The sequence below is a fragment of the Coturnix japonica genome, chromosome 1, assembly GCF_054131305.1.
Source record: "Coturnix japonica strain WE chromosome 1, WE-NBRP24, whole genome shotgun sequence".
In the NCBI taxonomy this organism is placed as follows: domain Eukaryota; kingdom Metazoa; phylum Chordata; class Aves; order Galliformes; family Phasianidae; genus Coturnix; species Coturnix japonica.
In genome coordinates this window covers 101,575,043-101,590,743 of record NC_140663.1, presented here as the reverse complement: position 1 = coordinate 101,590,743, position 15,701 = coordinate 101,575,043, and the positions used below count along the sequence as shown (strand labels likewise).

The window sequence follows — 15,701 nt, the reverse complement described above, 5'->3', positions numbered from 1 at the left end:
AGTGTGAAATCTAGGAATCTTAAATAAGCATGAGTAAGAAAATAGTATCATCCTTGTCACGACTGTGAGATGTCCCTTGACCCTCATCCATAGTACGAGAGGAAGCAAAGTCTTTCGGGGAAAAAAATAATAAGATTGCATGGTTCTGTCAGTGTGTAACTGTAGATATTGCAGGGCTGGTGGTTCTAGGTGGCTGTAAAAGCTTTTTAATATATAATGTAACTGTATGAACTCATGGAAAGCAAGCTTTGTACTGCATGGCGGAGGTTTGAAAGACAGATTCTGAATCCAGTTTTGATTCTGGCACTGGAGATAAGGTTCCTTACTGTCCAGTATCTCTTTAATTCTCTGGGTAGAAAGACAGTGTTCATCTCAGAGCTATTTTAGGCAAACAGAGTTTTATTCTTGTCAAGCAATATAGATTATTTTGATCTGAAAAGCTGTTTATGCCTTTAGGGCAAACAAGCCCATTATTCAGGGTGGGATGGCAAATGCTGTGTACCACTCAGTGGGCTATCGGGTTTACCAGAATCTGTGCAAAATGGGTTTTTTTTTTTAAGCAGATATTGTAACATTGATTTTGGAGAATGATGTTGTCTAGAAGAGCATAAGCTACAATTGATAAGTAATGAAATACTTAGTGGAAGGACTGATACAGGTATCCAAGAACCCCTTTTATAGCAACTATTGAGTTGCTTGTCCCGTATTATTTTAGGTGTTGAATATGGTCTTTCAGCTTTGTGCTTTTAAGAGAATTTTTAGTGGGTGACAAGGTCATGTTATGAATGTGGTTAGGAATGAAGAAAGAAGTGTTTTGCACACTGGGGAAAAAAAGTTTCTGTATGTTTGGCTTCTAACAGTTCCACAGGTATAACTACAGTGATGAACTTTTAGATTTGAAAAGCTCATTAATAAGCTCATAATCAGAAGATTGTCTGCAAAATTCTTTGGTTGAGAGTAGTTTCAGGATACTGATTTCATTATGATATTCTGTACTCCTAGATTACTTTAAATGGATTCCTAAGGCTAGTTTCATGTGGCATGTGGATGCTCAGATGCATAATTTAGCTTTCTGTGTTTCAATAAGTATCGATCCCTTTCAACCTTTTCTCTGTATTTTTAGTTTTGTATTATTCCTGGAAATGATACTACTTGCAAAACCAATTTTTTGTATAGATTTCTGATATTTTAATTTCTAATTCGTCTTTCATATTATTCTTATGTTTTAAATGAGAATTCCCTTCTCTTTTCAGAAGCATGCAGGTGATCCAGCTCTCTGGTAACCTTTAGAATATAGGGTAGTCTAAAAAGGGATGTCTTAACTGAGCATTTCAGAAACTTAATGAAAATGTAACTTGAAAAGTGGGAGTTTACAGCAGTGTGGGAAGGATGGTGGTTCACAGAATGTTTTTCTGACAAAAATCAGCTTGCCTTGTAGTGACCAGTCGTAAATGGAAAACAAATGAGCAAATGACAATGTTCCCTTTAATGTTATTTTTCAAAATGAGACTAATATGACTTATGACGTAAATTAGTATCTACTTGCTTTCTAATAATCCAGAGTATCCCATGTTATTATTAGAATCATACAACTGATGAAGAATAGACTTTGTCTCAGAAGGGGATCTACTCAAAATTCTTATTCAGTAGGATTTGCTTTGTCTTTTAATCCTTCATTTAGAGTAAGTTTTGTAACTCGGTGGATTTGCACTCCTTTTATACAGTTAAAAACTTAGGGGGGGAAGTTGTTTATAGATCCATAATGTGCTGTTTAGCTAAAATGTTGAACATTTGATTTCTGTTTTTCTATTGAGTCTAAACTCAATGTACATACCTGCACATCATTGGATGAGCACTGGGGGTGGAAAGTTGATTAGCTCCAAGGTCAAGTTTTACTGCTTTAAAATTAGCAGGTAGTTTCAGCTTTACAGAAATCTTAATTTTTCTAATTTGGTTTCTAGCCTCTTTTTATATACAGGATTCTTGATAGGAGTGTGCTTGATTGGGAGTGGTTCACATAAGTTCTGGGGGGAAAAAAAAACAGTTGAATCTTCTCTTTCAATTTTTTCTGTCTGTTCTTAGTAGCAAATCTTGTGTGTCTGTGGAGTAGATGTCTAATGTAGCTGTAATCAGAGCTAAAATAAACTTTGACAGGTAACTAAGGTGAGCACTTATTCAGTGCTGAAATTGTGCTTGACTAACAGTTGCTAGTTGTCTAACGTACTTGAGGAGGAAAGGGGCATTTAGTTCCTCTTAGCAGATGTAAGGGATCCCTCGGGGGTTTATTGTTAGCATTTTCAGCACAATACTGAGAATTATTTCGTTTCATTTTCAAGAAGCTAAGTGCAGTGGTTGGTAGCAGCACAATGCTGTCACTCTAGAAGGAAGGGATGGTAGGTTTCTAGATATGACCAGCAATTAATAAATAATGGATCAGGAATAGTTATGTACTGAGAAAGAGGAGGAATGATCACAAAATACCTGACCTGGAATTAACCCACAAGGATAATCAAGTTCAGCTCCTGGCTCCACACAGCACCACCAAACATCAAACCCTACGTCTGGTAGCACAGTCCAGATGCTCCTTGAACTCCAGCACTGGGGGCTGTGCCCACAGCCCTGTGCAGCCCGTTCCATGCCCACCGCCCTGTGGTGCAGCCCCTTTCCCTGACCTTCACCTGACCCTTCCCCTGATCCAGCTTTAAGGATGAGTCCCTAGAACAGCTTACTGAAGCCAGAAATAGGATTGGGTACTTCAGACACTTAGTGGAGGACTGCCGTGTGTTCTTTGATTCTTCATAAGAAAAATGTGATTTTTAGAATGAAAGTCTTTCTTCCCTAATATGTGTATACAAAATATGCTTTAACAGGCCATACTTTCCATGTACTTGCTTTTAATTGTAGCATGAGACAGGAACATTAAAACAGTCATTTCAACTGTTAGTGTGGGAATTTGGAATTTTATTGAAGTGTGGAAAAGGTAGTAAAGAAAATAATTTGCAAACATCAGGACTCCAAAGATAACTTGCAGAGTATCATGGAGCAAAGACTATTATTTCTTTTCAATTGAGGATCTTTCCTCCATGTTAATTGGAAGAGCTGGTGGTACTTTGGGCAAGTTGCCTTGCAAATGGCTTTTGTGGAATCTTGTGCCTGTTGTGCTGCCTATTCTCTGACATGTGCTTTGTCTGGTCTGGATGCAGCAAATTGTGTCTTTCTATCATGAAGTTGAAAAAGAGTTTGGGGAAACATCTCATTTTCTGTTACTGTGAACATGCAGTTCATAACTCAGTTGCAGAATGTGACTGAGATGTGCTTACTCTTGACATTCATAAACTTACATTTAGACTGCAGTTATGTACTGAAGTTTGTACTGATTGGTAGAAGGAAACTGTACTTTTAAGTTTTGAAGAGCTTAGTCTAGTGGAGTAGGTTATCAGAAGTTTCTATTCAGCTGAGTTGCTTATAAATGTCTATACTTTTGTGTTTTGATAATCTAAGGCTGATGAGTATCCTGTTTGTTTTCTTCCTGTATTGGGCATCTAAATGAATTTGCAGTTGGCTTTACGTGTGGTTCCAGCAGTGAGAGTCACAGCATAAGTGTGTTTCACCACATGTCAGTTATGTGCATGAGAAGTGTGGTTTAGATGAACAATATTGATCAGCACTTAGGAAGACTGGCAAAAGATCTGAAAGGTCTGAGTGTTTTGGTAGTGAGCTTGGTGGGGGTGGTGGAAGGATAAATAAAAGGTACTAAACAAAAAGATATTTGCTTTTCACTTGGTTGTTTTGTTGAATAGAATAAATCAGTGAATTTATCCCTGCTCCAAATGGAGAGCTACCATTGATAATCAGCATGCTTATTAGCGTGTTTATTTCTACTGACAATCCGAAAGTATTTAAGGCTGTAGTAATGAAGAAAGATTGAAGATCACCAGGCTGCAGGATATAATCAAAGGAGATGGAAGATGACTGGGTGTATCCTCAGCTGTGTATTTAAGAAGAGGAAGCTCTGTGTGCCTTGTTATTTAATCTATTTTATTCTTGTTTTGCTTAAGCCTATATACTGTTGTTGAGTTATGGAAATCGGTGAGCAGGACAGGCATTGAAAGATGGTGTAATGTTGGTACGTAATTTATCCGTGGTACTTGCAGGAAATGAATCTGTGCATAAAGTACATATTATTCTTGCTGTCTTAATCTGCTCAGTGCTGGTAATTTTTCAAAGCAGAGGTTGTCTCCTTTTATTGTTTGGAAAATGCATGTAGAAACCTTTCTCAAATCTGAAGATTTGTTCAAAAATGAAGGTCTTGGTGTTAGCGCAGTGAATCATTGCTTAAAACAGTACAGTTTTGATAGCGCCTATTGTAAAATTCTTAGAAGAACATAAGGCCTGTTTGCATTCTGGTCTGATGTTGCCATATGCCTGTTAGCCAAAGGGCAAGCTGCATCAACAGGAAATTTTGGTCAGAAAAAAGAGATGCAGGAATGGTGATTTGGGAAGTTCATTGCTGAGTATTACTAGTATTCTTCAAAACACTGCAGTGCTCGCACTGTTTTTCCGCTTAGTCTCGGTCTTGTTAGGTGAGTTACATATGAGCCTTTTTTTTTTAAACTTGCTTTTGTTTCTCCAGTTACTGAATGAAAGGACATGTGAAAATGATTTCTCTTTGTATGTCCCTCCGCACCGTGTCTTTAGAAATTACAGGACATCGGGGAGAATGCTAAATGAGCTCCATGATTAAATTTGTAAATCTTACAGCAGCATTGTCCAGGAAGAAAGTCCCAAAATTTAAAATGATTCCTTTTCTTGTAGGTTTTCCTTAAAATGCTGCTTGATTTACATTCAGATGGTTAATAATAAATTTTTTTTTAGCTGACATCTCATAAAACAAAATTATAATCGCAAGGAATGTGTTACACACAACAGGGCACTTACTGTGGCAGTGTTACTTTTATTAAACCATTTGTCATTTTAATATTGTGTTCTGACTCTTCAGATTTTTCTGTTTTACTCAAAAGAATAAAACAAAAACAAATTCAATACTGTTTCTTTTTCTTTCTTTCAGCATTATCTGCATACCAGAGGTACTACAGTTTACAATCTGACTACTGGAAGGTCTGTATATGCAGCTTCTAAAATTTATTCATTTATTTGGCTTCAATATATTGCTGTAATGATTGAATTTCTAAAATAGATAAATTTCGTATGTTTGGAGTACCTACCTGCAGTTTCTTTGTGGCGTATTACTTGAGCCTAAATGGAAATATTCACCTATTTGTGCAATATATCATAAATCTAAGTGGAAATAAATCTTCACACTGTTTATTGAAAGGACAGATCGGGTGGCTTTGCCACAGGGTACAATTTTTTATTATCTGCTTTTTTAATGTAAACATATATTTGAATGCATGTGAGTTCTGAGAGAACCTTAACCACTTGAAGGCCACTGCATAGGTGTTGGATTTGTGCTTGGAAAGACATTCTCAGGTTGCTTTTCATTTTCATAGATGTCCCTCAGTATCTCAAGAGAGCGTCATTACGTGAAATGGGAAAAAGTTCCGTTTGTGCAGGCATGATATCTGAAAGTTAACGCGAAGATACCAGGACCTTAAGTGAATAGCATTTCTTAGTTATAGTGTGGAAAAGATGGTTTTTGCTTTTTATTGCTTTGTCCTGTGAAATAATTTGAAGCTCATGATTTGGTCACAAGTGGAGGAAAACACATCACACTGTTTTGTGATCTTTAACAAATGTTTTTCTTAGAAGTGCTCTTAAGTACATATTTCAAATAGGGAGAGAGGGCTCGCTTTGGAGAAGACATACCAGCCTTCAGTAAACAATGTTTTGTTTGTCCTTTATGTTTTTCTAAGGGCTGTAAGTACGTTCTGAAATGTCTTGCGTTATCCTCTCCTGTTTGGGAGGATGGGAAATGAAAGGCAGTGTAAATAAAGCGTGGAAGAATGAGCTGCAATAGATGTGTTTTCCATGCGTATGGAATAGATGTACAATGAGAAGGTCCTGGGGAAATTGTTCAGTTTGGTTTTGTGGTACCTCCTACTCCAGTACAGGTTGAACAAGGTCCATTTTTGGACCAGGTGATTTTTGCAGTTGAGGAAGTTGTTTTTCAGAGAGAAATGTTGTATTTAAAAAATGCAACAAAATTAGCATTCATCTATTCCTCTTGTGTGCGCCTGGAGAGTAAAAGATTGCTGTAAATGAGTGTGTTGGAATCTATTAATTAAATGTCTTGTACATTGTAATTGTTTCTATTATTTGTACTCATGCTAAACATTTCAGAATATTTTGTCTTTATTTCTAATGTTTTTTGGTTTTTTTTTTACTCTACTGAAAGAAGTGATAAATAATTAGGAAATTTTCTCAACATCTTCAGTGTAAGTGATGCTATGTTTTATTAGACACAGAGCGCTTCAGTGTGGCTTGTAATATCTACAAGTAAATGAAATGCAAAAACTCTTTTGCAGTTCTATTTCAAGGGCATGGATGGCAGTAAAATGTGTGATCTCTGATTAACTTGTTGAAACCAATTTCTGTTTGTTCCATGCGCTACTATTCTAAGGTACCAGGTTCTTGTTTGACCTTAAGTCAAACTTGCACTTTTTAATACATAGTGTTATTTGGTGGTTTTTTTTTTGGTCATTGGGTTTATTTTGGGGGGGTCATAATTAGTTTTGACTTTTATCTGCATGAAAAAGAGCTTTTTTTCAACTGAAGCATCTTTTTGGTGAAGCTGATTAAAAATCAAACTAACTAGAGTTCTTTCTTAATGGATGGTGAAGCTGGTCTGGACTTTGTAGCAGAAAGCTGACTGGACTGCATCCCCATCCTTCCCTGCATTGAGCACATTTCTTGTCTCTTGTTGTGCTTAAGATCTTGTATCTACAAGAACGCTGAGTTTGCAATATATTTTTGGTCACCCAATGATGTGCTATTCTTATAAATTTAAAAATTGACAGCTATTTGCAAATGCATTAAAATAAACAATAAAAAACCCCAATTGTGTTTCCTCACTTTACAACATTTGTTTTAAGATCCTGTATTAAAAAAGCAAATGATTTGAATTCTTTTGGGGATCAATTAAGCTGTTGGAAATTCTAATGGTAAAGGGGGAGAGAAGGGTGTGAAGAAAGGGTGGTATTTGTGAGCAGTGGTGAGAGCTGTGTGAAAGTACTGAGAAATTTGTGGAGATTGCTGAATCACGAGGGCTGTTATATAAGACAGGTTTGAAAACAGGCAGGAGCGGTCTTAGAAACTTGCACAGCGTATCGGAAATGATTTAGTATTTCTCTGCAAATTGTTGTGGTTGAAATTATTGTCCTTTTTCTCTTTATGTATAGAACACTTCTAGAAGGGTTCTGAGAGTTTTTGTGAGAGTTTTTGTGTTTGCTTTGGGTGTGCATTGGCCTCCTTGCTTAGCATTTTTAGTGTGTGCTTCTTTGGGTTTTCACTGGTGCATCAGGTTGGTAAGTGTTTGTTCCGTCAATGGATGATCACCATAATACATTCATTCTGTGATTAATCTTTGTTTGTTTTTAATAGAATTTTTCATGGTCACAGTTGTTTTTTTTTTTACCAGATCTTATTTCTGTCTTTTGATGTATGATATTTGATGTTGTTTCATTGCTAGTATGGGAGGCGATTTATTTTGATTCTGTGAAACAAAGATAAAAGAAAATAACTTGTATTTAGAGTCTATTTCCATGTTATAGGCACAGAAGTGAAAGGTGAAAGATTGGGAGGAGGCTGTATTTTGCTATTGACCAGAAGGATGTTCATTCTCCAGGGTGAAACACTACTTACTTCCTAGGAAATACTATTTGAATGGGTAATTTTGATAGAGGTGCATTACATTATGTCACATACTCTTAAAACAGGCCACTTTTATCAGTAATCTCTTTCGGCACGTGCAGGATTTCTGAGTTACTGCAGTTTTTGTTTGTCACAGGTACTTATGGTGTCTTCACTCTGCTAAAAAATATTTGACTTTACTGGCAAAGTAAATATCTGAACTTGGGTAAAAGCTGAGAGAACTTAATAGAGCTCTTTAGTTCAAGTACTTTTTTTTCCAATGTTTCTTATGTCTGTGCTAAAATAAATCTGCCTTCTGTGCAGTGTACTTCATTCGTATTTCTTTTTAAAACTCCTGTGTCAGAAATTTTGGGGGAGGTGAGGAGGACTGCGGAGGATGAACAGATAGGAAGGGCAGCTCAGGAGAGGGAGGCAACAACTAGAAATCCAATTTGTAGATTTTGATGCTGCCGAGAAAATAGATGTCAAGTGTTAAGTGTCTGCCATGGTTATCAGCTTTGACATATTCTAAGGAGGAAAGGACTAGAACAGCAAGGAGTAAGACGCTTTTTATTTTATCTGAACGTGGTGGGAGATATCTGGCACCTGGAAAAAGCTATTTTAATCGTCTTGTGTGGCTGTATTATAATCCAGTTGATGACAATGATCTCTTCCATGTAGCATCTGGGTTCTATTAGTGCTGTCTTAACCAATTTCAGTACGTGAAAGAGTGAATGTGTAAGTGCAATATATGTGCGTCTCTTGCATTGACACAGTTCCTTGAGGTAGATCAAAGCTTCCCCTCCCTCCTTCTTTTCTTCCCCATGTGGGGCTGGGAAAGGTTTCACTGCTTGCTAAAGTGATTCTGGGGAGGAGTTTGCTGAAGAGCCTGGTTGTTAACTACTTTCATGGGATCCTCTCTGCTTTGATATTAGCACTGTTATCGTTAACCCCATTTTGGTTTGACAATTGGAAGTACATTGATGTGTTTGGTTTTTTTTTTGTTTTTATTTTTTTGTTGTTTTTGCAGGTAGGCATGTGTTCACATACTGTTAGAATTGTATACCTGTTGATGTTACAACAGAGATTTTGAATGAATAACACTTTTTGGTGCAGGTACATACTAGGTTGAGCTGCATAGGAAGCTGCAGGCTGACGTAGATGGTGGGCAGGTAATGTTCTTGATTGTAGGTCATGCCTGCAGGAAGCTCCTACGTGCTGGTTCTCTGCAGTGCTCCCATTAGCTGTCTGTTACATATGTCTTTGTAGTTGTGGAGTCAGTATGTAGCTTTCTAGACAGTGTTTTAGTCAAATCCAAAGTATTGAGGATAGATTATGAGAGAATATGAGGACAGCTCTACTGTTGTACATGCAGCATATGTTATTGTGAGTGTGTGAATGGAAAGTGGCCATCAGGCATTCTGTGCCTGTGCTTACTGGACATTAGAACTCTTGTCTAAATTCATGATTTTTATGTTAGGCATTCTTCGTGTCTATTGACTTCCAGCATCATGTTTGCAAATCATAGTTTCCTTGCAAGTGTTTCAGCTTGAGGAGAATCTAAAGCCATGCAGATGTTTAAAAAACAAAAATAACGAAGCAAACAAAAAACAATAACAAAAACCAACTTCTGTTGAGAAGGCTCTGGAAAGTGAGACTGAATAACTGTGTGTGCTTCTCATGGACAAAGAATCATAGAATTACTCACATTGGAAAAGACACTAAAGATCATTAAGTCCAACCACAGCCAAACCGTATTACCCTAATTCTGACATAAGTCTTCGCTGAGTTGTTGACTTATAACAGAAAGCAATTTTACAATGTTCTTTGACATGTACACCTGCAGAGTAATGTAGCACCAGTTAATTTTTTACAGTGCTGTTTTATAATTAAACATATGTAGAATGTTACAAAGGGTATTTTGTAACTTCATGGCTAAAACACTTAGTAGTAAAACTTTTTTTCTCTGGAGATCTAAAAGTAAGACCAAACATGTTTATTTTTGAACTTGACCTGGTGCTCGTCTTAAGTATTCCTGTATAACTTCTTTTTGTCTCTTAGATTTCCCTACTGATTGGCAAAATGTGATGGCTTTTTTTCTGTTTTCTTAATGCTACAAAATAGGAAAACAATGGAAAATGATGCTTTAACTTTGGATGCTTTGCTGTGCCTTTTTTGCAGACTAAGTCAATTTTCCTCCTTTTTAAGAAGTTGGACAAAAAGCAATTACTAGACACATTGATAACAAGTGAGAGAACATTTTGCATCTCAGAGGGTCTGTTATAAAACCGAGCAATTTTCCATTTCATTGACTCACAACTGTTTTATTTTCTGCTGTAACCTCAAAATATCTAGTAGAGGTTTTAGACATAATTCATCAAAACTTCAATTATTTTTTTAATAGGCTATAAATGCTTAGTTTAATTGAAACAGTACCATGGTACAGGACCACTAAGAATTACTGAAGCAGATAGATTCCTGAAACAGAAGTTGGAAAGGACAGTAAGATTATGATATCTGGGCACTAAACGTTCATTCAAGCCCCTTGTTTTTTATTTGTAAAGTAATTGTTAATACATACTTTCTTTTTTTTTTTAATGGAATGAGTATTTTGTGTGAGGAGATGCACTTGAAATGTTTCCCCACAGGAATCTTCTGAAATCAAAACTTCAATACGATATGCAAGGCTTTTAATCTAAATGATCACTAGCTTAGAAAAGATACCTTTAACCAGGTAATACTTAGAGAATGGTAAATAACATCTTAAGAGTTGCAGCTTTGGTTTTGTTGTTGCTTTTGTTTGCTTGCTTGATTTTAATTTTTGTTTTAGGGCATATCTGTATGAAATTCTGCCCTTCTGCCGTCAAGAATGCTGAATTCTTAGTCCCATGCCACTGTTGTTAATGCAGACAAATAATGCAGCATGTCTAATTTTGTGTAAAGTAAAATTGTACATGATTCTAATAACTAACTCTCGTGTTAAGAGATTTATCTAACAAAAATGAAAGGCACTCATGTTCCCTCTGCTCAATACGAATGGAGTAGGTGTAAAGTCTGAAAAAGAATGAGACAGGCAATTTAACTAATACATTTTGACATGTTGCTTTTGACCTCCAGGTAAATCTGATAAATTGCCCCTGTAACTGTATTGAGGAATCCATCCTTGAACATATCTTAACCACTTACCTGTTTGGGTCACAACAGGTATTAGACTTTGTGGAGTGTACATGTTGCTATACTTCTGAAATATTATGCATTTGCACTAAATAAGAATAAGAAAAAAACACTCCAAGAAATCTGTGATTTACCATTAATGTTCTGGGTGCTAAGAGAAACTTTGCTTGAGTCAGGAGGGGGAGAAGGCAAGACAACATATCAGAGTAACCCCTCCCCCATCTAGGTATTATATCAGTTTCCAAATAATACAACATTTTTAATGGTGATGCTTCAGCCTGGAATTTCAGCAGGAATGCTGTTGTCCCCCCATATGCATGATCTGTATAGGTGTCCAAATATTCTGGATGGAAATGACATAAGTATCATCAGGGTTGATGGAAAAGTACCTTCAGTAAAGCTTTTCATGCGTGTTGAATTCTCCTATTGCAAAACTTTCCTTTGTGCATTAAAAACCTGTCATCCTTCATCTACCGATAGAATAATAGCATGCTTCCATTCTGCAGTTTATGATGAGAATGTAGAATGAGACATACTGAAGTGTGTCAATGAAGAAACTCATCAGTTTAGATTGCTGGGAGAGAGGCACGTTTAGTTGAGTAGAACAGCTCTGATTTGAATGGGGGACAAGTCTTCAGTAGGCGAGAACATTATTTGACTGTTAAGTATATTGACAATGACTGTGATGTTTGCCATTTCAGAAGTATTGCGTTGTTTGCAGAACCATAAAAGTAATAGAATTCCTTCATATGTTCATTTGATTGCTCTTAAGTTGCATAGAAAAGGTAAAAACAACACGCGCTCCACTTTTTCTAGTTTGTACATTCCTGCTGAAACATAAGTAGATGTTGTGTCTCAATAACGAATAGCATTTCTTTTCTTTGGAAATAAATATTTTTACATTCTTTCTTTAAGAGAAAAAAAAAATTCTTTAGATTTAGACACAAATAACTCTCCTGAACTGAAATTTCAGCTCTGATTTTTGTAATCCTTTGTCAAGCAGATATCTGATGAAAGTGTTCTGCCGCTGCATTTAGTGCAGCGTTACCTTGGTAATATTTCAGCCCCTTGTTTGCTTCCTTTTTTCAGAGTGATACAGACCTCAAAATCTCTCTTCTGTGGGGACTGGGAAGGAGTGATAGAAGTGCAAGTGGATGTAGTGCGTATAGATGGAGAAAGTTATGGGTGGGAAGGTTTGGAGATGCAGAGCTTGGATTCTCTTAAAGAATCTGTGAGTAATGTGATGCTAATAAGTCTCCCATTTTGAAGAAAAGGCAAATCATATGAAATGCTCTTTAGAGCTGCTTGATTGTGACCATACTGTCTGAAGCAATGTCAGAAGGATGGATGTCTAATGAAGAAATGGGAATCGGTTCTTGCACTGGCTCAGCAAGTCTCTTGTGCCTTCTCACCTTCTTGTAGTGCACCTTTTGATCAGCGCTGAAACCACTGAGTCTTCGCATTCTTTGTGCTGTATTTCTAAATTTGTGTTGAGAAGAGGCTACTTAGAGAACTTGCTCACCTGTTCTTATGTAGCTTGAAAAGATGCACTAAGTGAATAGGGACTTGGTGGTATTCAGAAGAATTTGGGGAAATATTAGCCTGTTGCCCATATCCACTTTGCTGGGTTACAGTGTAATATCAGTTAATTTTGTACAAGTGATTTGTCCTGCTGTGTCTTTTTATTCTTTTTTTTTTTTTTTTTTTTTTTTGACTCATTCACTGCAATAATGGAATTGATGAATCAAAATGGGCCTGAGTTGGAAGGGACCTTGAGGATCAAGTTCCGACTTGATGCAGGACCACCAACGTCCATATCTAATACAAGACCAGGCTGCTCAGGGCCCCATCCAACCTGGCCTTGAACACTTCCAGGGATGAGAGATGTAACATCTCAGATATGGTGGAAATAGCAGGCAGTTAAGAACTTCCACTTTGTTTTTTCTTCATAAGCCTGGTATTTATTCTGCTAGGCTGGAAGACTTAAATTTTATCGGATTAAATTTTATCTGTTAAAATCAGACAAAAGAAATGTTCCTGGTTTCCTTACTCATTCAGTCATCTTTGCTTAGCTTTACTGCTAAGAGTTTTTTCTTTCTCCGTTGACCCATCATTTAAGGAATTATTCTAGGTGCTTCTTTCTGAATTCTCAGGCTCATCAGAAAGATAACAATATCATTATTATTAGATATCATAACTACATAGATGCTGTATAACATATGTTTTGTTTGTGAGTTATGTGATTGTTGTTTTGATTTGAGGATTTTTCTTGTTTTTCTTCTCCCTACCAGTGAAATTGGGATCCATTTGTTTTATTAATCTTATGGGCTCTGGTTCTTGGGACTGGACAAAGATCTGTTCCCAACTTTGTGAACTCTTAATGAAACTAAGATAGCTGGAAAAAGTATTCCGGCCATGGTAAGCACTGTACAAGAAGTAGATAAAGCAAAAGCAGCATCTGATACATGTTTAAAAGAAAATAGATGTGTGTTGGGGGATGGTGTTCAGTCATCTATGCAATTGACTTGATTGTTATTTTTGGAATGAGGAACATAAACTGATTGTAGTTTGCTATTACTATTTTCATTATAACTGAGGGATGGAAATCTATAATGGTTGCAGAGAAAGAGGAATCTCTTTCAACAGAACTGATGCTGATGGTGGTGTTTTATATTCTGTTGTTAACTGAGCTGCAGGAAATTTGGCTTATTGCAGCTTCTGGTTTTGTTGAAAGTTGCGTCAGTTTTGCATAATGCTCCAGACTTCTAATGATTTCAAAGCGCAAGTTGACAAATTCAGGGAAGAAAAATCCATTAAGAGGAATCAAATACTAAGACATTTTATTTGGCTTTAGAGTCCTCTGAACGACAAATCGCTGGAGGTTGGGGAATGTATCCTTGGTAGGGGAAGACTTAAAATAATTGTTGAAAATGAATGAAGTTACTCTGAACCATAACTTCCACAGTAACTCTCTAGAAGTTCATATTACTCTATTTTTTATTTCTTATTTTAAGCTTCCCATCACTCACTACCTACTCAGGAGTTTGAGTTACATTTCCATTTGGTGACATACTATTTCCATTTTGGAAAACAAGGATGGTTTTCTGATGAAATACAATCACTGAACGATGTCTAGAGCAAATTACTCTGTGGAGCTGTATAAGGATGTCAGCACACTTTATCCTGTTCTGTCTCTGAAATCCATAAAAATATAATAACATAAGTGAAGTCATCCATCTAGTTCATAATGGAGCATTATAACTCTGTCTCAGTTCTGTTTTTCATCTCAGAATATAGGCAAACAGAGCCTTCTGTCTAGAACTTACAATAAAATTTGGAAGAAAAGCTCATTTGGTAGGTACTTCGACTTCGCTGTTCTCAGGCAGGGACCTTTAAGATCTACTAGTTCTAACTTCCCTGCTGTAGACAGGGACACCTCCCAGTAGACCTTACTCAGAATCCCACCCAGCATGGCACTGAGTGTTTCCAGGGAGGGGGCAACCTCACTGGGCAACCTGTTCCAGTGTCTCACCACCCTCACAGTAAAAAATTTCTTCCTATTATCTAGTCTAGATCTCCTCTCTTCCAGTTTAAAACCATTTCCCCTTATCCTGCTGCAGTGTGCCCTTATAAAGCCCCAGCTTTCCTGCAAGCCCCCTTCAGGTACTGGAAGGCTGCTGCCAGGATCCCTAAGGGTTTCTCTAGTCCAGGCTGAATAGTCCCCTTCCTGTGCATGGATGTTAAAAGCTTTCCTTGATCATGACGGCTATAACACTTCCTCTTATAGAAAGAGAGCATTCAGATACTTCTTGCTGGAGAATACTTCTGAGCTAGGCTTAGATTGAAGAGCAGACTGAAGCAAAGATGATTAATGTCATTTCTGAGTTCAAGACAAATCTGGATACATGATGCTACAAGAAGACAAGTAGTTTTGAAATGAGAATGAATATCACAAGCTGCTTTGGAGAAGTAATGCAAAATAAAAGTGTCTAAAGAAAGACAGTTGATATTTTAGATTGTTTTTTTACTTCTAGTATTGAGTGCTTTTACTAATTCTGGTATTTGACATAGTCATCCAAATTCAGATTTATGTGGTATCTTTTTATGTTCACTGTTAACTAACCTCTTTAAACATTGATTTTATCTCTTCTTTGGATTTTAGTTCTTGTCATTTTTTTTAAAATTTTTTTTTCCCCCCAGTCTCACAGCATATACATATAAACTAAGAGATGTGTGTGTGTCTTCAGATGTTCTTGTCTCCAGTTCAGGGTGCAGATACCAGGAATGACTTTGCTTTGTTCTTTGACTGGAAAACAGTGAACCACCAAGGTATTGGAGCATCGTCTTGCTCTTTGTCATGGTAACTCATCTGTTCTGGCTGTTGAAAAAAAGTAGTTGACAGTTTGCCAATTATTTGGAAGAATATGACCTTCCATGTTGACAGAGGATTATTTTGTGGTAAGTGGAACAAAGATTCCTGTCTCCGTACTGTGTCAGTCAAATGTGAGATGAGCAGCAATTTGCTGGACTGAGTTGCTGAATTACTCTAAATCCAGAAGCATAGTTCTACTCCTGAGTCACTTTGTTAGGCATTGCATTTAGAAAGGATGATTGGCCATATTTGCCAACACAGAACTCTGAATGAAGTTGAGTTTAACAAAATACTCATACACTCATAAAACTGAGTTGTACTGAATTATTGGTGTAGTAACTCCCAC

General features: G+C 36.9%; 1 protein-coding gene across 29 annotated transcripts in view; it reads left to right on the top strand.

The window, feature by feature from the left end:
• KDM6A (lysine demethylase 6A) overlaps positions 1 to 15,701 on the top strand; it is a 141,507-nt gene that overhangs the window by 38,695 nt on the left and 87,111 nt on the right. For 28 of the 29 annotated variants that reach the window (XR_014946574.1, XR_014946573.1, XM_085548855.1 and 25 more), the window contains exon 4: positions 5,069 to 5,118. Coding sequence is in view for 27 of the 29 variants with exons in the window: in XM_085548855.1 (XP_085404981.1) it covers positions 5,069 to 5,118 (50 nt within the window). In the remaining 2 variants the exon portion in view is untranslated. Of the gene's footprint in view, positions 1 to 5,068; positions 5,119 to 15,402; positions 15,442 to 15,701 lie in introns of those variants that run through there. The other variant, XM_085548852.1, reaches the window with a different exon arrangement.